This window comes from Marmota flaviventris, chromosome 12 (genome assembly GCF_047511675.1).
Source record: "Marmota flaviventris isolate mMarFla1 chromosome 12, mMarFla1.hap1, whole genome shotgun sequence".
Lineage (NCBI taxonomy): Eukaryota > Metazoa > Chordata > Mammalia > Rodentia > Sciuridae > Marmota > Marmota flaviventris.
This window is the reverse complement of record NC_092509.1, coordinates 33585554-33608757: the sequence shown is the minus strand read 5'-3', so window position 1 is coordinate 33608757 and position 23204 is coordinate 33585554. Positions and strand designations below refer to the sequence as shown.

Below are 23204 nucleotides of genomic sequence, written 5' to 3'. Positions count from 1 at the left end.
AGCTTATGGAGGTTTAAGAATTCTCAACTTTAAACTTTACATTACCCGGTTGCTACAAGGAAATTCTACAGGCATAGTAGACTCACTTTCAGGACAAAACCACATAAAAGGAGAGGAACTCAGAATGTGAGCAATACCAGAGAGCATATGGAGACTTCTAGACTGAATATTGTCTTCCAGGGGATCGATGTCGAAGATGGAGCCAGGATCTGTGCGCCAAACTTTGAGGTCTTCCACCAAGAGGAAGCAATCAACAAATCAAGAAGGAAATTTTAAAAGCCAGCACCAAAAGAGAATAGAGCAAAAGGCAGAAGTAAAAAGCAAATCATTGTAATGTTTTGAGCAACCATTAAAAAAAAAAAGCAAATCCACTGTGCTTCAGGATCCGGAGAACAATACTTTCACATGTACCTGTTGAGAAACTTTGCAATCAAAGTTAAGTTGCCTGGTTCCTCCCTCACTGAGGTACCTGTGACCCTTCACGCAAGTCATGTTCCCTGGGGGGCAATTATGCAGCCCCCACAGGCCCCTGAACTCCCCATCACCTTTGCCCTACTGAAACAGGCAAAGTGTTTGAGTGAGAGGATTTTTTTCTTAATACAAAACTAAACTAACAAAAAATTTCTTTCCCTATAACAAGGACATATATTAGGAATGTAGGTAATGGCAAGTTCAGTTTTCATCCTGAGTCTGTGGGTGTAAATGAAACCATATAAGATCATTTATCAAAAAGTGCTGAAAGCCAGGCGTCCAGCACAGAATCATGAGGGATAGAAAGATGAACAAGAGCAGCTTCTGGCTCTCGATAAGCACAAATCAGTTCACTGCTCTGGTTAGTGAGGAGACTGTCCAAGTCTATGTATCCTCCTCCTATTTTAGTTGGAGGCAAAATCCAAATTAATTCACTTCCAAACTTATGAGTTGCCCTTGATCACAGGGCACCCCTGAAATGAGCTTACAGTCCTAAAATGAATTGCACAGTGGTATACACCTGGAAAATAAGAGCCTTAGTTATGGACATATGGTAAAAATGAGGCTGGAGTAAAAATTAACAAATTGGAATTGGAAAGCTCATGTCAGTTTTAATTAATATTACACAATGCCAAGCATTAGTGAGGGTATAACCTAACTCCTTTACACTGCGTATATTCTAAAGTATGTACTACAATTATCCTCCTTTTATAAATGAGGAAATTGAGACACAAAGAGATTGAGTAGCTTGTCCAAGATTATGCAACTAGTAAGTAGCACAGTCTCTGACAAAAATAAAAGCCACACAATGGGCTTAGTCTGCATTACCCAGAATGTCTCAGAACCTGTATTTGCATGCATGATATAGAAACTGACTCATGCAAAGTTTTATGTTTTGTTGAATGTACTTCATTTTGTGCTTTCATAGGCAACTGCTCAATGGAAAGAGATTCTCCCAATCAGAGAAAATAAACTGACTTCTGGGGTGCCCTGGAAGTAAATAATTTCGAGTTATACACCTTAGAATTTTAAAAACAGTAATAGTTTCTATCTCAAAGGGTATGAGTACTGGATCCAAGAGCCTGAGGTCTACACAGTTTCATGGTTTTCAGCAATGACGTCATCATTATCTGGCCTCTGATCTCTGTAGAACCCTGGGGTAAATCCTCACTCTAGTGAGACGAATCAGCTCCTGAACTGTCCCTTATGAGACATTAGTACACAAGATGAAATCCCTGTTTCTGTATTACTTTTAATGAAAAGATCACAGTTCATCCAACCAACTTAATGCAGTCCTTTAAAGTAATCAACTTGGAAAGATCAGTCAAGCTATCAATTGCCCACAATTGTGTTTGTGACATTTCTTTGTGAAATACTTTTGGAGTCACTTTGGTAATCATCCCATCACTTCATGCTCTGACCTTAGTACTCTTGTACTAAGATATATATACTTTCCCACCCAACTGTCCTCTAAAGGGCCGTTCACTAGTACTATTTCAGAACACAAGCTCTTAACTTTTAAAGATGAAGAAAATCTAACACTGAGATTACAGACAGGCATTTACATACTATGGGTACAAAAATATTCTTTGACCTATAGAATTTAAATAGCTATAAAAATTCAGAGGCTAACTACTCAGAAGGAGACAATAGTCAAGAGTGGTTGATATATATCGAAAAATCAATAATTTTTCTTCATAGCCCTGTTTCATACTCCATCTGATCTTGGTCCATATCTCAAGCCACATTCAACACTACTCTCCTAGAATTTCCCCTAAGAGACTTAAGAGATAGGAAGAGTAGGCCCCTCCTTAAATTATGGGATGTTCAGATGGTTCTCAAATCATAACAGTTTAGAATTAATGTTTTTAAAATACAAAAGATTCATATTATGTAATACATCAGAACCTTTCTGGCATGTCTGTGGCAAAAGGACCTAAATGTGGTATGGTTCTTCCTGCCACTCAAGTATACAATGTCTACAGTACTATATACCTTAACCAAGGACACAAACCAAAGGAAAACAAAATAATTGTCTAATCATCGCCCTCACCCATGTCTGGGTTATTTCTTTGTTTAACAAATAGAAACATTCTTAAGACCAGAAAGCTATTAAAGACTTCCAAGAAAAGAAAGAATTTCCAAGTAATAGAGAGCCTTTGCAATGATAGCTGGTGAATGCCTTGAATCTCATTCAACATGATACCAAAATAACACTTGACCAGTCCATTTTGAATTGGACACCACATCAAACACTTGACAGGAAGTCAACTGAATAAGAAGGCTAGTGCTTAGAACAAGTACAATATTTTTGACCACACACACCTGCTGAGAAAGACCATGGGCTTACCAACAATGATTCCGGGTCTCCTGTCCATCTCCACCACGTGAGGCTGGATACCTTTGTAGGCAGCGTCGCTGACAACCTGAGTGTTCTTCCTTACCCGCTCTGTCACGGGATCGTCAACCACAGGAGTGAAGCCCCTTCCCTTTGTCTTCTCAAAATCTTCATGATACTTTACCTGAAAAAGGAAAAACAATATTAACTCAAAAATGAAATTTTTGACAAAATGATCCATGTTACTACATAAGCTGCATCTGGGCTATTTTCTACATTTATGTATCTTTTCCGGTTATTCTAAAAACAATATCAGAAATCAAGTGCAGACATTTTCACCATGTTTTTAATCACTACGCTTGGTGTCTCTTTTAAATTATATGTAAATACGTATTTCTGTAAGAAATTGTAAAAAGATAAATATTTTAAAATTTGATTTACTTTCTAAAACACACTAATTTAAATATAATCTACTTTCCTCTCTTGACCTTCAATATACAGTAAAGTGAAAAGCTACTTACAATTATTCAAGAAAACAGTATTGTTTAAAATTACATTAACAGATTTACAGATAATGATGTATACATTTTGGGTATATATAGTTACAAATTTTTTATTTACAAACAAAAAAACTATGTTACAAAAAATTGTAACCATATATATACCCAAATTACATTTATTACAACATGTACATTTACAATTTTTCATGTTCTAGAAACCATTGAATAAAACACTTTATAGATGAACTTTATGGTAAATAAATTACATTTCACGAAACTGTCAAAAAAAAAACCATCTTTTTCACATTCTTTATGAGAAGCAAACACACCAAACTCTATCTTAAAATTAATCAAAAAGAAGGTTAAACAAATGTCTTTTGCAAAATGCATTTGTAATATTCATGTTAGAAATAAAAACACACTGAAAAAGGACACTGAGAAAAATTATTTTATTAGACTTAATATTTTCATGACATTCCAATGTGATTAGAACCCCACCCACAGGCTCATCCAAGTTTCCATGCTTTATTAGTTATCTAAATTAATAGTGAACTAATGCCATCCATATACTGGTCTTGCTGTTCCTTAGTATCTTTTAGTCATGTTAGAGTGATCTGGTTCTACCCTACCATTGAAATATGGTTTTGTGCTTCTTTAACATGTCTCAGACCAGGTGTATCTAAAATCAGACTTGGTCTGCCTTTCATCAGTTTTTGGTCCTGAGTATATTTTACCTGCAAAGTAAACAGTAGACATTAATAAGACAATTATAATGCTGAAAACCAGGATATAACTTATTTTTAAGTTTTCCAAATGAGCCAAACATATGCAACAAATTCAAAATTATTTCCCGGGTAGCTTTTTCTTGAATTCTATTTTGTTCTAAAATACCAACTAAAATTCCACTCTCAAAGATCTACCTTAAAGATTATTGCAAAATTGACTTAAATCTATTAATTGAAAGCAAATGTGTATGATCAACAGTTGCTAGCAAAATAGTCAGTAAAACTTATATTTAAATTAAACAGAAAAAGTCTAAAACTAAACAGCACGTAAATTTATTTTTGTTTCTAAATTTCATCCTCACTTCCTGTCACAACAGTGTTGAAGAATGCATTCCACGTTTCCCTCTAATTCCCTTTAATTTTTTTCTCCTTAGAGAATGAAGAACAAATCTAGTTTTCCTTCTAAGCATCAAAAGCTTAAAGGTAATTTATGTTGGACACACCAATATTTCTGGACAGAAATGCCACTAGATAGCTGGAAATTATGAAGCCCTAATGCTGGATGCCAACCAAGGTGCTCTTGAAAATGTGCCAGGAACAGGGTCTGTGTTCTTTACGACTGACCCTCAGGTCACTGCCATATACGAAGCTAATTATGTGTAAGATCAGGACTCCAAGTACTAAGATCTGAGTGCATACATATAATTCAGAACTGAAGCCCTGATAATCACTAAGAGAATACATGCTATCCAAAGTAGATACTGATATGCACCCCAAATAACTTTCATGAGTAACTGAATTTTGTATCAAATGCATTTAAAGACATTTTTCCTCTAGGTCCTCACACTGGAGGAATGACTCACTTTCTATTTTGCTTTGTGCTTAACAACCCATGTTCAATGAAAGACATCAGCAAAATGACAATTATTTAACCTATGCATCCAAGACTTTATCATTTTCAAAGATTCTAGCTAAAATAACATGAAGTGTTGTTTAAATAAACTGTAAATATAACTGTCAGTCACATCTGGAAATACCATTGAAGGACGAAAGGATAATGTAAATTTGTACAGTGGCGGCTTTTGGAAGTCATTTGAAATAACACATATACTTAAAGGAAATATCACAAGTTTATTTTCACAAGGAAAAAAATTAGACTGCAAATAAATTATAAAGGACATGTCCTTTGTGAGAGTCCAAAATGAATGAAACCACTTGCCGAGCTAATATTTTCTTGATTCTTCTTTACTCTTTCCATTTCAGGAGTTACACTTAAAGCCGTAGCTCTTCCCAACTGACCTTTATAATAAACCTGTCATTTCAGAGAACAAAAAAGTAGAGCACTGTGAATCAATTCCATTAAACAGGAGGCTAGCAGTGCTTAGTTTTAAAGAGTTATCTAAGGAAGAAAATTTATTTTTTTTTTTAAAAAAAAAGGCATACTATCAGGAGTTTCGTCATACTTAACATGCTCATCTTAAAGAATCTATTTTCTTTAAGTTTATTTCATCCCATAATAGTATCCATTTGTCTGAATCACTGTGGACATAGTCAAATATATGGGCATAGCATCATTAAATCTATAGTAAGCCTTCAAACACGGAGGACTATGAGAGGCTCATGGATATTAGTTACAGGTCCTCTTGCCCATATAGAATGGCCCTACACAGTTGTGGTTTCTTAGGAATTAACTATGGTAGAACTTTTTATAAAGATGTGTTTAAACAGGTGACTGTGGTCATCCATAAAAAGGCTAACATGCTTCCCAGTTCTCCATTCCTCCTTCTCGATAACCATGTTCCTGGTTGAAAGTAATGAGGTCACATCAAGGACAACATGAACATCTAACTTCTCCAAAATATAGTTGCTAGGAAAAGTGTCAAACCATAACCTGCCTTTGCTTCATAAACTGGCCAAATGACTTTAAGTGTTTGAAGAATAAAAGATTTCTTTGAATACAATAGATTTCCAAATTTCCTTTTCCAAAGAACCCAATCTATATGTTAATGACTTCAGAAAAGAATTTTTCTCTGGATGAACTGCATCCATGGATTATATAAACAAAGGGGAATTAGAGCAGACCACCAGTCAGTGTCTAAGTAAAAACTGCCAGCCTCGGTTCAAGGGGCTGTAAATTGGCCCTGTTTCCTGTGCTCTGTTCAACCAAGCACACTTTATCATTTCTCCCGGGACACTGCCCAGAAATACAGTAATAATCGGAAAGAGTGGGAAATGGGGCTGGCCGGAGGAGGCTGGAGAATAAGAACATATGCAACTCAAAAAGAGAGTGGCAGAGAGTGATTTTAGGGCAGAATGACAGAAAGTAACCCTGTCTCCCTTTGGGGGAACCACAGCATTGTTCAGCATGAAGACAAAATAAGGACAATCCACAACCCACAAGGAAAAAATCATCATGGTGTGGCACAGGGAACCCCGCATCACCTGGGACCTTGAATTCTTTCAGGGAAGTTGTTAAGCCACCGAGAACAGAATATCAACTCAAAGTTTTGAAAACGTGGAACTACAGTCCCTTCACCTATGTATGGGCATGACGTTTGATATCTTAAATAAAAAAAAAAAGAATCACTGAGAAGATCCCACATTGCTGAGGTTCTTCTGATTTTCTTTCACTCTCTTCAGCTCTGGTGGGTCGGAAATGGCAGTTGCTTGTTTAATCTCTCCTCTGTATTTTACCTGTGGAGGAAAAATAAGAATTTTATTGGATAGAAGAATGGACACAGAGGACGAGACTCAAAATTCACCTTTTAGACACTTTTTTTAATAGTACCTCTACGTCAACCTTCCTGTTGATTTCTACTTCTAGATCCTAATTGGTCTAACTTAGCAACCACAAAATGTTGGTTATATTGTTTTAAAAGGAGTTGACAGTAAATACTTGGCTGTTCCATGTCAAAAGTAACTGCAAATTCCACAGATGAAAGTAATGGAAATATACAGGAGCATGCTTAGAAAACTCCAGAAGGAAATCAGGACAATAGAACACTGACCCTGGAGCTTCTCCTTTCAAAAGATCTCCCACTTCATCCACCTTCCAGGGACATGAGAAGGATAAATATGGTTGAGCTTGATTTTTCTCCTCTACCTGGGGCAACATGCTCTTAAATAATGAAGCCTTTCAAAATCACTGCTTTTGAAAGAAAATACCTATTGTTTAGATTGGGGGAACACTCCATAAAAGGGCAAAAAATGAAAAAAAAATAACTATTGGGGGGCCCTTCTGACTATCAAGAGGCTGGGGTTCAAATTCTAGCTCTCCTCCTGCCCGCTGTGGGTCACTGGCATGTCCACAGATCTCCAGACTCGGTTTCCCATGTCCACCTGTCAGAGAAACGAATAATGCTGAACTCACAGGTTCACGTGAAATATCAGCACAGGGTCCAGAACAGAGTAGAGGTGCCTCACAATTGTTAGCTATCAGTGCTTTATTCTCAATAGATTAAGAAGGATTGAAGAATGGTTTTCCATTTTGTCCGTAAGGTCCCTTGCCAATGAAGCAGGATTTCCCTTACCCTATTCTAATGGATATATTTTCTTTCCCACAATTGACAACAGATCCTGCTTTATATACCCTAACACATTTTCAAAGATTTACCAATAAACTATGAGACTCACAAGGATAGGCCCTGGGTCTTATCCATCCTTGTGTTCCAATGATCAGGACTATGCCTGGCACATTTGGGTACTTAATTCATACTCCCAAGGTTCTGGGACTTACATGAAACAATCATAGTGCCCTTCAATGTGTGTCTGGGTAAAGGAGCATTTGAATGTGTTTAAAGCGTCACAGTGAGCATTTTTTAAAAATAAGAATATGGACTGTTCAATAAACTATAAAAGAAAACAGAAACTACTTGCCATACTCAGCTGCTCCTGGTTTCGCCTCACCCTCTCTATCTCTGGGGTCATGCTTATCGGAGTGGCCTTATAGTTTTGCTCTTTATACTGGAGCTGGAGGACAAGGTAAAAAATGCATTGTGATTACAGGAAACCAATGTGAATCAATATATTGGGACTGATTAATAGAAATGTCAGGTGACCACAGGGCACTCATCAGTAGAATCTTCATTAGGATTTTACAGTGTATTGCTAATAGACTGCATCTTTTTGTAATGATCCTACTCTCTCATATTTTCTTTGTCAAATGTTTTAAATTAAACCTTTCATTGCTATTCTTCCAACTGTATTATTTATTGGTGGCCCATCTGAGTTTGATCTTAACCATAATAATGAATTGTCTTTTCTGTGGATTTGTTGCTTCCTAGCACTGAAGTGTTTTTAAATATAAGGTGATAATTTGATAAACAATGATTGTGCACTCTTATCATTAAAAAGGAGGGACAAGGCTGGGCACAGTGGCACACACCTGTAATCCCAGTGGCTCTGGAGGCTGAGGCAGGAGGATGGAGAGTTCAAAGCCAGACCTAGCAAAAGTGAGGTGCTAAGCAACTCCATGAGACCCTGTCTCTAAATAAAATACAAAATAGGGCTGGGGATGTGGATCAGTGGTCAAGTGCTCCTGAGTTCAATCCCTGGTACAAAAGAAAAACAAAAACAAACAAATCCTAGGTGTCCACACAAATCCTAGGTGTCCACTTCTGGGTCTGACTGCAGTATTAAAGAAACCATAAGCCTCCAGCTTCCCTTGTCTGCAAAGTTCCAACACTGGGATTCCCTACCCTCTGACCCAGCATTATGGAAATTTTTTTGACCTGCTACACAGAAGTGTTCCTTCTTAGCTGGGGGATAAGATTCCATTGTTTGTAGTCAGCTTTCTCAGCGATTCCACAATACCACAGAAATAAATGATCATCAAACACAGAGAAACAATGGTGTGTGTCAAATGAATTTTTGACTGGCAAAAGCAGAGTTCGAGGTTGAAATCCCTTTGCAAGAAATGCCACCGGGACAGTCTTAATGATTTTTTTCAGAGTTTAAATTGAGCGTGGGACACCTGCAGGTAACATGAACTTGAAATGCAGTTTCTCCAGAGGCAAAGGAAAAGAAGTTTGAGAAGCTTGGAAAATACACAAAAAAGGGTTGGGCTCCTTCTGATGTAACCTCTTTGGAAGTTCTCAATGAGAGGCTTTCTTTGTGCCATGGTATGTAGTGTGAAGCTTAGGAAGATTTCTGTGACTGAGATGATTTAAAGTGAGGAAAGTTTCAGTCTCATCTCTATTGGTGGCAAACATTCCATGTGCTTTACAATAATATCTCCTAAACACTCTAATCCCTGTTTTATAGATGAGGAAATTGGGGCTTCCAGGGCCGAATGGCTTAAACCGCAAATAAGGTCTGGAGTGGGGTCAAACCAATCATATAGGGTCCATATTCCTATCTTCAGTTTCTGCCCTTTGCACGCCGTTTTTCTGATGCCACACCTATAAATAATACCTATGCTATTATTTATAGCATTACTTTTTATTAAATATATATAAATAGGTACCTGGGATTGAAACTGGAGGTGCTTAACCACTGAGCTCCATCCCCAACCCTTCTTATATTTTATTTTGAGGTAGGGATTCACTAAGTTGCGGAGGCTGGCTTTGAACTTGCAATCCTCCTGCCTCAGCTTCCTGAGCCACTGGGATTACAGGGATGTGCTACCATGCCTGGCTTAATTTTTTAAAATAAGGTTGTTTTAAGATAGTGTTAAATGTCTACCCTAGATAGAAGACTAGTTACTCATCTTTTAGAAGAAGTTGTACATTAAAACAATATAATCACTAAGTCATGGACGGGGTACCCAGGGGCACTTGATATCTATCTCAAATGCCACATGTCGCATGAACCACATGATAGAAAAACCCAGGGACTGGGTGCTATAACTCTATCACTTTTAACACAGCTCTCCTCTCCACCATCATCCCCTGTCACCCCTCATCCCCGTTACTCATCCCACTTTTCCTCTCTTTCTTAGAGCCTTGGAGCCTGACCATAATCGGTTTATCAGAAAAGGTCCTTCCTCACAAAATCCAACCCAAACCATGATGAATTCTTCAAGATCTAACTCTGCAAGATCTTCCTTCTTTGTATTTCCATAGCACTTTGTAAGAGGTATTATTTCTCTTGATTAAATGAGAGAGTGCATGGAGAGTACTCAGAAAGCATAGTGATCACTCAATAAAGACTACTGTGCTAGCAATTAAACAATGCATAACAGTTACTTATTCCATGTCTGTCTCTTCTAGAGACCTTGAACATATCCACCAACACAAACCCTGACCTTACAGTGAATCTCACCTTCAAATTCCCCCAAGAACAAGAATAAAGTAGACACTTAATAGCAAAAGCCCATGAAGCATTGGCTTTATATGGGGAAGTCATAAAGATGTGTGAAATGTTATCTGCACTTTGAAGGAATGACCCTGTTGCAATGGCATACATTCCAGTGACAGTTTATCTGCACAGGTCCATACATTCATTGTATATTGGCATTCTATAAAATAGAAAAAAATACTTAAGGAAATATGATCACATTGCTGATGTTCTTCTGGTTTTCTTTAACTCTCTTTAGCTCTGGAGGATCAGAAATGGCTGTTGCATGTTTAATCTCTTCTTTGTATTTCACCTGAATAATTTATAAAAATATAATATTAGTTGTATTCGACACAAAAAAATAGTTAAGCGTTCTTTACTTGTAACTCTTACATAATTGAAGTTTTTAATTCCAATACTACTTTCCCTTCAGTGGGAACACAGTTTTTTATTCTGATGCTTTCGGGATTTCTTTATCCTGAAATACAAGTAAATTTATATCTATTCACCTATCTGCCACTATAGAAGTTCCTTAATTAAAATAAGCAAATGTTGCTTATAAACATTAAAAAAAATATGATTAGGCAGATGCACAAAAGAACTTGGAAATTAAATAATAACAATAGTGTATTATTTTCTATGAGTTTCAATTTATTAATATGTTAATTAGAGTTTAACACATATTGAAAGGCAAAAGTCAAACTGAGTTAGCCATAGTGTCTTGGAACACACTTGTCTGAGAGCACACAAATAATCCAGAATGGGGGTGGGGGAGATAAAGCAACCACAAAAAAATTAAAAAGAAGAAGAGAAAAGGGGAGACAGAGGAAAATGTACTGAAAGCAAAACCAATGTGTCCTGATTACTATAAGGTCAGTGCTGGAAAGACCAGAAGTGTTTTCCCCCAGCAATCATGTTAGGTAAAAGTCCCTGTATCCTGGCATCCACTTCATCCCAAAGCTGCCCTGTCAAATGTTTACCAGCAGATCAACACCAGCACACAGTGATGCACATGGCAAGAAACAGCTCTTTAAACTTACAACACAATCAGTGGGGTTCTCATTTTAGGCGGTATTTTAATATATCCAAAAATTCATGGAAGATTGGGTTCAAGAAAAAGAACATGTGCCCCTGTTGTATATAAGGCAGCACAGGCTACACTTAAGGAGTACAAGTTGAAATGTAGCAGACTTAAATCTACACAAAATATGTTCTAGAAATCACTTGGTGATGTTTAAAATGACCAAGTCTGCAACCCAGGTTGACTGTTATAATGAACACATGCCTCAATACCTCAGAGGTCATCTATGTCTTAGCACCTGTGGATTTAGCACGAGTCACAATGCCACTATGAGTCCAGACCGGAAACAGTTAAATTGGAAGTTCAGCAAGACAGACGACTTCTAAATAAAATTCAAAAGCAGTTCTTAGCAAAGAGCTAATAGTGAAAAGGCTTGTACTCGGAGGTGGAAAATGTCGAGATGTTTAAATGTTAGTGAATCACCTCTCAGTTTGACAGATCTGGCTAATCTTGAAAGGGCAACTTTCCATTTGAATACTAAACAGGAGTTTATGGCCCAACCTCGAAGACACAGAGCTATGCATTTACTGTCTGCTAGAAGAGGCTGAGAGGTGCTGGGGGAAGAAATGATATACCGTACTACTTTGTGTGATTTTCCCCGGGTGAGAAGCTCAACATGATTAAAGATGAACATTTTAGTTTTTCATAGAGCTCTAAACTAATCAAAATGGCACTGTCATTTCACTGTAGGCTATAGAATCACACACTACAGAAACATTTATATTCCAGTACATTGATAGGTACATTTCAAATATTATCATTTGGAAGCGAAGGAAATAAACATTTTAAGTTTCTTTTCCCAGACTAATTTTTTTCTGTCAGATCTAAGTGCTGTCTGATGCGGGGTCCTGATGCGGGGATCAGAGCACCACGCTCATATGCACTCATTAACACCCCCAGCCTCCAGGCCCAGCCTTCTTCAGGAAATAGCTTCATTCATGCTACAAAGGTTTTATTGCAATAGCATTCTGCACAAGTTTTAGAATTTGATTTTAAAGTGTGTTTTACTACAGCATCACCTTGCCCCTCCTACACTTTCTCCAGAAATGCCAGCACACATTCTTGTTCTCAGGAAGCCATAAAACTACCAGAGTTACCCTTAGATGAGTCTCATCAAGGCAGTTCTACTTGGATTACTTAAAGGAAAGTTCTGGAAGGTAGTGTCTCCAAGGGTGAAGATGAAGAGATAGGGAATTTAAGGAAAGAATCTGTTTTTACTTCATTAACAAGAAACCAACGTATTAAATGCACATGAAAGAATACCTATCAGTGAGGATAGCAATTTTCCATTGTAAATGTCAAGCACAGAATGGAAGAAAATTTAACTTAAAACATTAAGCACCTCTTCCAGCCTTCCCTCCATCCAAAAGTAGTTGGAGGGTAAGTTATTTTACAATTTACAGTGAAGGCATGTGGTTTTCTTTGCTAAGAGAAATCGAGAATAAATGAGGCTAGAAACAGAAATATGGGCAGATGTGTGAGAAAAACCATATAAACGTGACCAACATGGGTAAAAATGCTACTCTTTTTGTGGTTACACAAAATACCTTTATTTTATTTATTTTTATGTGGTACTGAAGATTGAAGGTGAGCGCTCTACTGCTGAGCCAAGACCCCAGCTCCTCTTTTTTTTTTTTTTAATCTAAACCTTCACTGAAGTCACTAAATAAATGTTTTAGAGCCTTTGATCATTCTATCAGGGTATAAAGTTTCTTGCCTCCAAGTACTGGGGAGGTACTAAAATGCATCCTTTCTCTACACAATTTAAATACAGTGAAAATTCTGTTCTGAAAGAGGAAACATAATCCCAGATTTCATTAAAATGACCTATGTTCTCTTTACTCTGATTGATCAAAATGAAAAGCTGTTGCAGGTTTGAGAGGAACAAGACTCCAGTTTTCATTCTGAAAGGTAGGCCTTTGATATTTGATGAAATCTTATTTCGGTAAAGTGGAGGGGAAAAAGGGAAAAGCAGCTGGCTGAGTAAAAAAACTAGAAATGCTTATCTAGCTTCCATTTGCTTCCAGGAAGGATAGTTAATGTGATCAAGAACTTACTGAACTAATATTTTGCTGATTTTTCTTCACTCGTTCCATCTCTGGAGTACCTTTTACTGCTATGCCAGCTCCTACTTCTTCCTTATAAAATACCTTTATTATAAAAGAAGGAAAAGGAAGACCATAAGTTTATTAGAATTCAAGTCCTAGATTATATTGTTATAAAAGAAAACCCATTTTTTCAGTTTTATAGTTCTGTGAGTTGCTGCTTCTATTTATGAGTACCAACATTATATGCATCGATTAAATAACCCATCATGATAATAAAAGTCTAACATGGATTCCATATTCCACAACCTTACAAGCAACCCTTTAACACTTGCTCTACAGCATGATAGGTACCTTCGCTGGCTGCAGATTATGTCACATGCAAATTTGAGAAAAATCAAAACATACATTATAAAAGCTCACTAAGCAATCAGCATTTGGTTCAAAAGTGGTGTAAAATTTTAAGCTATCACCATCCTTCCAAGCTCAAGGATGCCCTTATTCTCTTCCAAGAAAATATTAGCTCTATCGTCAATAGCAACATTCATTCAAAGTCTATTTTCCTCCTCTTCCTTATTCATTAACTTTCCCCCATGTCTCTCCATCCTTACCAACATCTACCCCTTTCAGATACAAAGCACACCAAAAAGCAAAAATGCTCAACTGAAAACCAGTAATTCTAAGAAAAACCCATGACAGAATTACTCCCCTTCTTGACATTTGGTAATCCAGTGAATCCCAGGGAGAGAGGAAGAATAGGCATGAAAAATGTTTGCTGCTCCCCCCCCCCATCAAAGCTAAACCTCTGGAATGCCATAAGATCACAGGAGTCAAAACACAAAAACAGACTCATCCTCTGATCCTTCCAGTGAGAATTTTCCATTTCTCAGCACAGCATGCCCTCTTGTGTACCTGAGCAGCATACCCTGAGAGCTAAAGCTGGCCAATTAATTTAGTAAGTGGAAAAGTCCCTCAAACCGAATAGAATTTACATTTTTTTTTTATTAGACACTTGCCAGTGTTACATTATGAAATTGACTGTATGGTCAACTTTTACAATTTTAGAATAGAATTCAGGTTCATACATCCGTTAAACCTAGGCCCAATCTTAGTGAACCCAGCTGAAGTCATTCTATTTCTCAAAATAATAATATGAAAGTCTATGAATGAGTTATGAACTAGTAAACCTCCAGATATAGTATCTATGCAACTAATCAAAGAGCAGAAAGAAAATCACTACATGTGACTATTTTCATCTTCCTCAAGAAAAATCTGTATGGAAGATTTCAACTTATTTCCTCAGTTAAACTTATAAAATTCAGTTAATAATTGTCATTTGTACCTAATATAAAATTTGAATCTGGAATTCCAAAACAATCATGACAAGTCATAACTTATGAGAATATCTGGTACTTTTGAAGAAGTAAAGAAAATACATTTGATGGAAAAACTCAAATATATCCCCCCCACACATAACACACACACACAAGACAATAAGGAGAAAAGGCCCATTTCTTATAAAATAAAAAATTTCAATGGGCAACTGAAAAGAAATACAGATCAGGCATCTCTAATCCAAAATTCCAAAATCCTTTAAAATCTAGAACTTTCTGAGTGTCAACAAGTGGAAACTTCCATACTTAACCTCATGTGATAGGTTGTCAAACAAAACATCAGTGCCTCTAAAGTATGATATAAAATTTACCTTCAGTCTATGTGTCCAGAAACATCATACGAAATTAATTTCATGTTTAGACTTAGGTCCCTTCCCCAACATATCTCATTATGTACTTGCAAATATTACAAAATTTTTTAAAATCCAAAATACTTCTGGTACCAAGCACTGCATATGAGGGATACTCAACTTATAATCGCTACTCACCATACTAATGTTTTGTTGAGTTGTCTTAATTCTCTGAATTTCGGGAGTATCTGCCACAGTGGAATAGTTAGAAAGCATTTTCTCTGCTTCATCTTTGTACTTTTTCTAAAAATAAAAAGTAATACAAATCTGATACTTTGTGTGTGAGACAGAGAGGAAGGGAAAGAATGGGACCATTTCTTCCCACTCCTCCATTCGCACATGACTCAAAGTCACATCTTAAGATTCAAACTAGTTGTTGACATAGCAGCAAAAATAAAGGCAGTGAGCAAACCATCAAGTGGGTCAGCCTCACCTCCGTCAGGATATGGCCCCATTCCAGTCAGTTCCAACACTTCAGAGGGCCTCACCTCCATGCTCTTCCTAAACTTAGGACCTGCTCTTCCACGAGCACCTCAGGCCCTGCTCCACATAGTCTGGATCTCTATATCTACTTCTCTACATGCTTCTAGATTTATGCTTTGCTTTCTACTTTAGATAAAGATCTATGATTTGGGAAAACATACCAGTATTTTTATAGTTAAGATTTTAACAATTTCAATTTTCTATCCACCCAATGAGCTGCAATAAATTCCAATAAAACCTGGGCAATACTTTATACTTTGCACCAGCACACACATAACACTTGCTATGTAACAGGTATTACTCTAAATACTCAACACACATTTACTTAGTTAACCAGTCCCACAAGCAGTACCTATTATTATCCCCATCTGTATCATATACCAGCTAGTCAGTGTCAGAGCTAGGATTGAAGGTCAAGGACTCTGGTTAGTGAAGTTAACTATGATGGCATATTGCTGCTTGTTAAGGAAAGTAACTGCTGTTCCTGTTGAACTGCAGCACTGTGTCATTCCAATCTCTTAAGGATTTCACTGTAGCCTCAAGTACTTAAAATCCCTTAAATTCTGATGTACTCTAGTGGCACACTCAAAAATTCAATGCTTCAGGCAGGAAATCTGGCAGCTGAGGAGCTGCTTCCTCTGGGAAACCTTTACTCTTGATTCTTCTGCTTTCAGGTAGTACGTATCATGGTTCGTGATACTTTATTTGTTTGATTTTAGTCTGTAGATCCCCAAGGGCAAAACTATCTAATTTTGCATGCAAATATGTAAATTTTGTATGCAAAGAAGTGAACACTGAGGACAGGAAAGCATGCACTTCAGGACCGTCCTGGTTGCTGTACTCCAAGGAGGTTGAGAAACATACTTTGACATTTGGACTCTGCCATCTTGATGCTTCCATTTTGAACCAGTTGATGTTTAGGGTTCTTGCTTATTTTTTAACCAGAATATTAAAAAAATTTGACAAAATTTTGTCAAAAATTACTTTCAACATTTCCATTAATCAAATTTAATTCTTTGTGCAATTTTCTATAACATTTAATTTTTTTCATCCCCTCTACTATTTTTTCCATTGGGATTCATTCTTTTCTATATAAATATTACAGCAAAAATACTAATCATTAATGAAAGTTCTTGCCCAAATCAGATTTTGTAAGCAACTTCTTCTTCTTCCATACATATTTACTTCTAAGGTCATTGTCTCTCTCAATTTTTTTTTAAGGATATGTGACAGGTAAGGTATACTTGGCAAATATAAATTTTACCAAGAAAGCTTAGCTCTTAATTTTTACTTCATATTAAATTTCACCTGATACCTTGTGCATTTTTAGCCACCGCCATTTGATTTGGAGCTGAATATTTTAATACAATGGACTATTCACATGAAGTGGTCAAAAGACATAATTCTTTGGAATTACATTTCTGTAGAATGAGCAAAGAACATTCAAGCCAAGAATGTAACAGAGTCCAAAAAAAAAAAAGGTCAAAATGTTCTTGGACTCAAAACAGGGGGCCAGAGGGCCTTTGGCATTCCACAAGTCTCCTGAATTGAATAAAAAACAGTTGTCCTTTTAATTAATAAGGTTAATTTAATTTGGCCAATGATTTCTTAATAACAGAGTGTATTGACTTTGCAATGCCTTCAAAAATGTACAAATCATAAAGACACTTGAAGCACATGGTGACCGGATATTAGAGGACATTATTCTAAACTTCTGCGTTCTTTACCAACCTGGCTACAGATTTCAGACGCCCTCTTGGCTCGAAGCATATCTGGGATATCCACGTTCACTTGCATTCCTTTCCCCTTAATTTCATTTTCTAAGTCTTTCTTATATTGCTTCTAGAAGAACAGAAATTCGTCTTAGTGCTTTGCTTTATCTTTGATAACAAGGTAGGTATTTATGTATCTGAACATCAAAGCCACCCAAGTGGAAGTCACATTTATGCTCTGGAAATTCTATAGAGGACTCCATGTGAGAGGACTCCGTGTGTTTGAAACTTGGTGTCTGCTGCCTCCTCACCTGGCTGGCCATCTCAGAGGCTCTCTTAGCCCTCTGCACATCAAGAGTCTCTGCGCTGACCTGCATTCCTTTCCCTCTAATTTCAGTCTCCAGATCTCTTTTATAGTCTTTCTGCAGAAAATGAAACACGCCATTAGTGTTCTGCAACCTTTCCAAAAACAGTGCTAAAAAAACCATGATGTCACTTTGAACCAGGACCAAGTCCTATAGAATTAAGTTGTACCTTTATTTCTTTCTTGTCTTTTAAAGGACAAGAAAGTTTAACTTGTGGTAGAAACATGATATGGAGTGACTTAGTCATAAGTAATCTAAAGGCTTTTGTCTACAAGCCTAAATTTTTTTAAAAAAATGAGCCAGGTAGGAGGAAATTTTGTATTTCAATATAATAAATTTGATAAATTGTTGGTAAGTATATAACTAATTGATAAATAGCAATAAGAAGTGATCGTAAATTGTTGCTTTTTACAATTGCTGCAACTTGCTGTTCCCCATTCTAAAATGAGGTTGTCTCAAGTGTTTGGGCACTATGGGGCTTAAATGAATGGTAACACCCCATCCCTAGCCTCCATGATTGGTTCAGGGGTAGGTGCACTTCTTTTTCAGTGGAAGAGCTCAGAAAGGACTTTCTCTTTCCTTCTGGACATAAATGAAGAAGGATTCAGCCCCGGAGCTGGTGGAAGTTTCTTTGCAAACAAAAGAAGAAAACCTGAGAACTGAAAATGAGAAACTGAAATTAAATCACATTACAGTTCTATATTGTGTAATGATGGGGATTGATTCTGAGAAATGTTCCATTAGGCAATTCCATGGTTGTGTGAACATCTTAGAGTGTTCATCACAGACCTAAATGGAATAGCCTACTACACACCTGAGCAATATGGTAGCTATGTTACCTAGCCTGTTGCCCCCAAGGCCATGAAGAGCAAAAGGACATAAGATTAAATCAAGTATAAGAGAAAAGGGTGCAATCCAGAAACTCAGTAAATACCAGGTATGAGGCTGCTGCTGGCATAACAACATGCTGTTTTATAGTAATTTGTTTAATAAGCAGAAAGAGCACACTCTAAAATAACAATAAGATGTACAGTATTAAGTTCATACATAAACCAGTAATGATTGTGATCATTATCAAGAATAATGGCCAGGCATGGTGGCACATGCCTGTAATCCCAGCAACTCAGAAGGCTGAGGCAGGAGGATCACAAGTTCAAGGCCAGCCTCAGCAACTTGGTGAGGACCTAAGCAACTTAGTGAGACCCTGTCTCAAAAAAAAATAAATAAAAAGGGCTGGGGATACACCTTAGTGGTTAAATATTCCTGGGTTCAATTTCCACTACCAAAAAAAAAAAAAAAAGAATGAATGTAACTGGATGTGCTATACTTTTTGTTGCACAATGACATTAGGATGGCTACATGTCACTGGGCGATAGGAATTTTTCAGCTCATTATAATCTTGTGGGATCACCATTGTATACATGGTTTATTATTGACCACAAGTCATCATGTAGCAAATGACTGTATTTGAGCCCTAGATCAAGCCATTGCAAAGAATCCCTCCACTACTCAATCATAAGAACAATGAATTACCTGTTTTCTTAAAAGCCAGCTTGATTTGGATTCTCTATTACTTTCTAAAATTATGTAATTTACATAATGAGCACTATAATTACAGATGTGCATGTCTTTAGGGGCTCTTGTTACATTTTATATCTGATATAAATTTCAGCAAGCTGTACACTTTCATGTCTGTGATTTCTGTATGCTATTCTTTAAAATAATTTACCTTTAAAATCATTAACTACATCCAATTAAATTTCTTCCAAAACAATATTTCCTATTATGTTGATATACTTAAGACTTGTAGATTCATTGCTTTAAAATAACTACTGATTTGCTAATTTATGATGTTCTAAATAACTTGTTTAAAATTTTCAAATAAATTTTATTTAAGAACTTTTAAACTTTAAGTAAGGACTGGTATGGTGGCACACACCTGTAATCCCAGCTACTCAGGATGCTGAGGTAGGAGGATCATAAACTCAAGGCCAGACTCAAGAAAAATAAAACAAGGGCTAGGGATGTAATTCAGTAAGAGTACCTCTGGGTTCAATTCCCAGTACAAAAAAAAAAAAAAAAGACCTTAAATAAATTATAAACAAATCTCAATCTTAGATAAATGCTGTATTTTTCCTATCTGTTTTTTAACAGACTCTCGGTTTTACTTTTCTAAATAAAACCTCAAGTAGTAATGTTTAATTTTATAATAAAATAATAATATCCTATTACTAGATATTTCTGTTTTTAGGAAGCCTGTTTAAACCCTAAAACAAGCTGGGTGTGACAAGTGCACACCTGTAATCCCAGTGACTCAGGTGGCTGAGACAGGAAGATCACAAATTCAAGGCCAGCCTGGGCAACTTAGCAAGACCCTCAGCAATTTAGCAAGAACCTGTCTCAAAATACAAAATAAAAAGAATTAGGGTAAAGCACTGGTGGGTTCAGTCCCTAGTAACAAACATACAAAAAAAAATGCCACCAAATTGCATGGTAGAGGTACATCACTCAATTTTCTAACAAATCTAAAGATGTTCTAAAGCACATAGATTATATCTGGCACTGATTACACCAGTTGTTACTGTTGTATAACAAAACACCTTAAGGTATAAGCACTTTAGAACCTCTGTTGCAATCATGTTTGCCAATGTCCCGTTGGTAAAGAAAGTCCCATGGTCAGGCCCATGGATACAGGAAGGTTTGACTATTGGGGTTCACTGGCATAACAATATACTACATTGCTACTTGAAAAATAAACCTTGAATATTAAAAATAAACTATGGCAAGTACCATACATTGGTTGAAAAGGACTTGAGAGTCTGTTTGTTTGGCAAAAGAAGACATGATTGTGATTAAAATATAACCACAATACAGGTGATTCCTCTGAGCCTATCTTCTTCTTGGTCCCCAATAACTAAATGTGCATTATTTTCCTAGCATACAGTCTCAAAGAACAAAGAGAAAACCAAAACTAGCATACTGTTGAACAAACTAATGAACACACTAAGGAAAAACCTAAATGCTAAAACATACCAATTTTCTGGAAAAGGCCTATGTCTTAGAAGCCTGCTCTTCGGCAAAAGGATGAAATACAAAATCTTTTCTCGAGGGAAAGGATACTTTCAGTTCCTTCATTTCTCATCTCCCATGAGGACGATTCCAAATGCTTCTTCCCAACCCCTGAATTCTCACTCACCCCATCCCATGCTCTGGTCCAGTAATTCCCTCCTCATAATAAGAAAAAATTCAGAGAATTGTGAAATTATTATTATTATTATTATTAAAAATGTATATAAGAGGGCATGAATGGAAACAGAATTCTGGTTAAGAAGCTATTTTAAGACCCTGGGGACAGAGATGGCAGCTTTGACGAGGCAGGGGAGATGTCAATGGATTTAGAACACCATCATGGGGTAAAGGCAACAACACTTGCAATGAGTGGACTCAAAGGGACTTCTAAGATTTGTTTGGTGTCATTTGATAATGACAGGAAGAGAACCTGGGAGAAACTAAGGGTTTTGGTTTTGGCATCTAATGTTGAGATCTCATTATACACAATCCATGTGGACAACAAAGGGTAAATGGGCACACATTCATATTCATGGTATAGAACATAATTTTCTATAAGAATGGAGGAGACCTATATGAAGTGACATGGGAGAAGGACCATAACAGTAAATGAATGGGGAAAAAGTGGACATAGGACAAAGATTACAGCATGACTGCATTTAGGGTTTTTTTTTTAAGTCTATTTTGTACAACTTTATATAAATAAAAACAAATGTGGGGGATCCACAACTTATAACAATAACTCTCAGGAGGAGAACAGAATTAGGGGAGGAGGCTGAGAAGGTTTTCAAGACTCTACTCAGCATCCTCTCACTGCTACCCCAACTGCCATTTCTAAGGGAAGGCCTTACTAGTCAGGAATCCTGTGCCATCTCCCGGTGCTTTGTCTAAACCAATCACAGCAACTCATTTCCCTGGCAAGTGCCTAACCCTGGGAGTTAGGTAGCACCCAAAGGAGTAGGAATTCCATGGTGGGCAAATTAGCTACGCCTGGCTCTCCAGATTCCCAGGGTAGGAGTCAATCCTGAGTCAGCTATGTCTAACTTTAGGAGTCACAGAAGAGCTCTCTGAGCAGCCCCACTGACATCCCAACCTAACTGCCTTAAGGTGAGTGAGTCCCACCCCTTAACCTGCACCCCACTCTCTCTCCACATATATTTCTTACAGGATCACCTCATCCTGACCCCTGCCTTGCTCCAGTGACCCTTAAATTGCTGAGGAAGTTCAAGAGGTGAGTCCAATCTAGGGCATTTCCTTTGAAAATATACATGGTCTGACTCCTACAACTCTGTTCTATGATATCTATCATATCAGAGCATCAAAAAAAAAACAACTTCTAAATTAATATTCTGTCTTTACCTGTCTTATGTGAAAAGGAAAATAGTACTGGATGATTACATATGGTCCTTCAGGATGACTAATGCCTCAAGCCCAAATGCTGACTCTAGTAATTTCAGGCATGGTGAAATCAAGGGAGGATATTTTAAGGATGTGTAATCTCATAGAAATGGCTATTGTTCTCATGTAATAAGTGGTTTTCAAGTTTTTCTCAGTAGGTTGGAAATATAACTATGACTAGAAGCATATGATCCGTCCTAAAGAAAACATACTCTGAAAATATTTATCGTATCCTGGATGAACATGAAATTTGTTGAATTACAGAATAAAGGGATTAGGGAATATGTGTGTCTATGTGACCTTATCTTATTAAAATGCTTTTTCTGGAGCTTCCTTGAATGTATTTAAAGGATATGAGCAAAGCAAAAACTATACATTTCTGAATAAATATAAAGATTTGAAATGGTTTCCATTCTAAACTGTCAACCAGACACACGGCTTTGAGAAATCCCATGGACTAATTGACTTGCTGATCTGATCTGTTGAATTCCCAAGACGAGTTTCAAGGTAGGTGGGAGCTGTCTGCTTACCTCGCTGGCGATCTCTGTAGCTTTTTTGGTACGCTGGAATTCAAGGGTGTCAGTGCCAACCTGCATTCCCTTGCCCTTAATTTTGGACTCTAGGTCTTTCTTGTATTCTTTCTGTAAAAAAGCAACATTTTACAACATTCAGAAACTCCATGAATAAACACACATTTGGAGTCAGTGATCAAAAAGGCAAATAACCATATTTTCAAAGAGAGGGTACACAACTTACTATGTCACATGAATGATCTCACCTGAAACTGAATTTTCTGAACTGCCTAAAACCATAATCTCTATTCTCACTGAAGAAGGGTATAAAAAGTGCTGAAGATTTTTAGTGTACAAAAGGCAATTGCCAAGAGAGTCTTCATAGGAATCATACTAGTGGCTGGAAGATAGAGATGTGGATGTAAATGGGTTAAAGTTGTAGAAAGAGGACCAACTTTGAGGACAACACTCCATCGCTGTGTGAC

At 37.0% G+C, this 23204-nt stretch overlaps 1 protein-coding gene across 3 annotated transcripts in view; it reads right to left on the bottom strand.

Moving 5' to 3' along the window:
- Positions 1 to 23204, bottom strand: part of Nebl (nebulette) — a 336213-nt gene that overhangs the window by 23432 nt on the left and 289577 nt on the right. The window contains exons 14-25 of one of the 3 annotated variants that reach the window (XM_027928589.2): positions 22738 to 22848; positions 17687 to 17797; positions 17395 to 17505; positions 15319 to 15423; positions 13449 to 13541; positions 10531 to 10623; positions 7911 to 8003; positions 6636 to 6728; positions 5254 to 5346; positions 3939 to 4043; positions 2822 to 2993; positions 138 to 230 (exon numbers count right to left, since the gene is read on the bottom strand). In XM_027928589.2, coding sequence (XP_027784390.2) covers positions 138 to 230; positions 2822 to 2993; positions 3939 to 4043; positions 5254 to 5346; positions 6636 to 6728; positions 7911 to 8003; positions 10531 to 10623; positions 13449 to 13541; positions 15319 to 15423; positions 17395 to 17505; positions 17687 to 17797; positions 22738 to 22848 — 1273 coding nt within the window. The remainder of the gene's footprint in view (positions 1 to 137; positions 231 to 2821; positions 2994 to 3938; positions 4044 to 5253; positions 5347 to 6635; positions 6729 to 7910; positions 8004 to 10530; positions 10624 to 13448; positions 13542 to 15318; positions 15424 to 17394; positions 17506 to 17686; positions 17798 to 22737; positions 22849 to 23204) is intronic. The other 2 variants (XM_034636804.2, XM_027928590.2) reach the window with 2 other exon arrangements.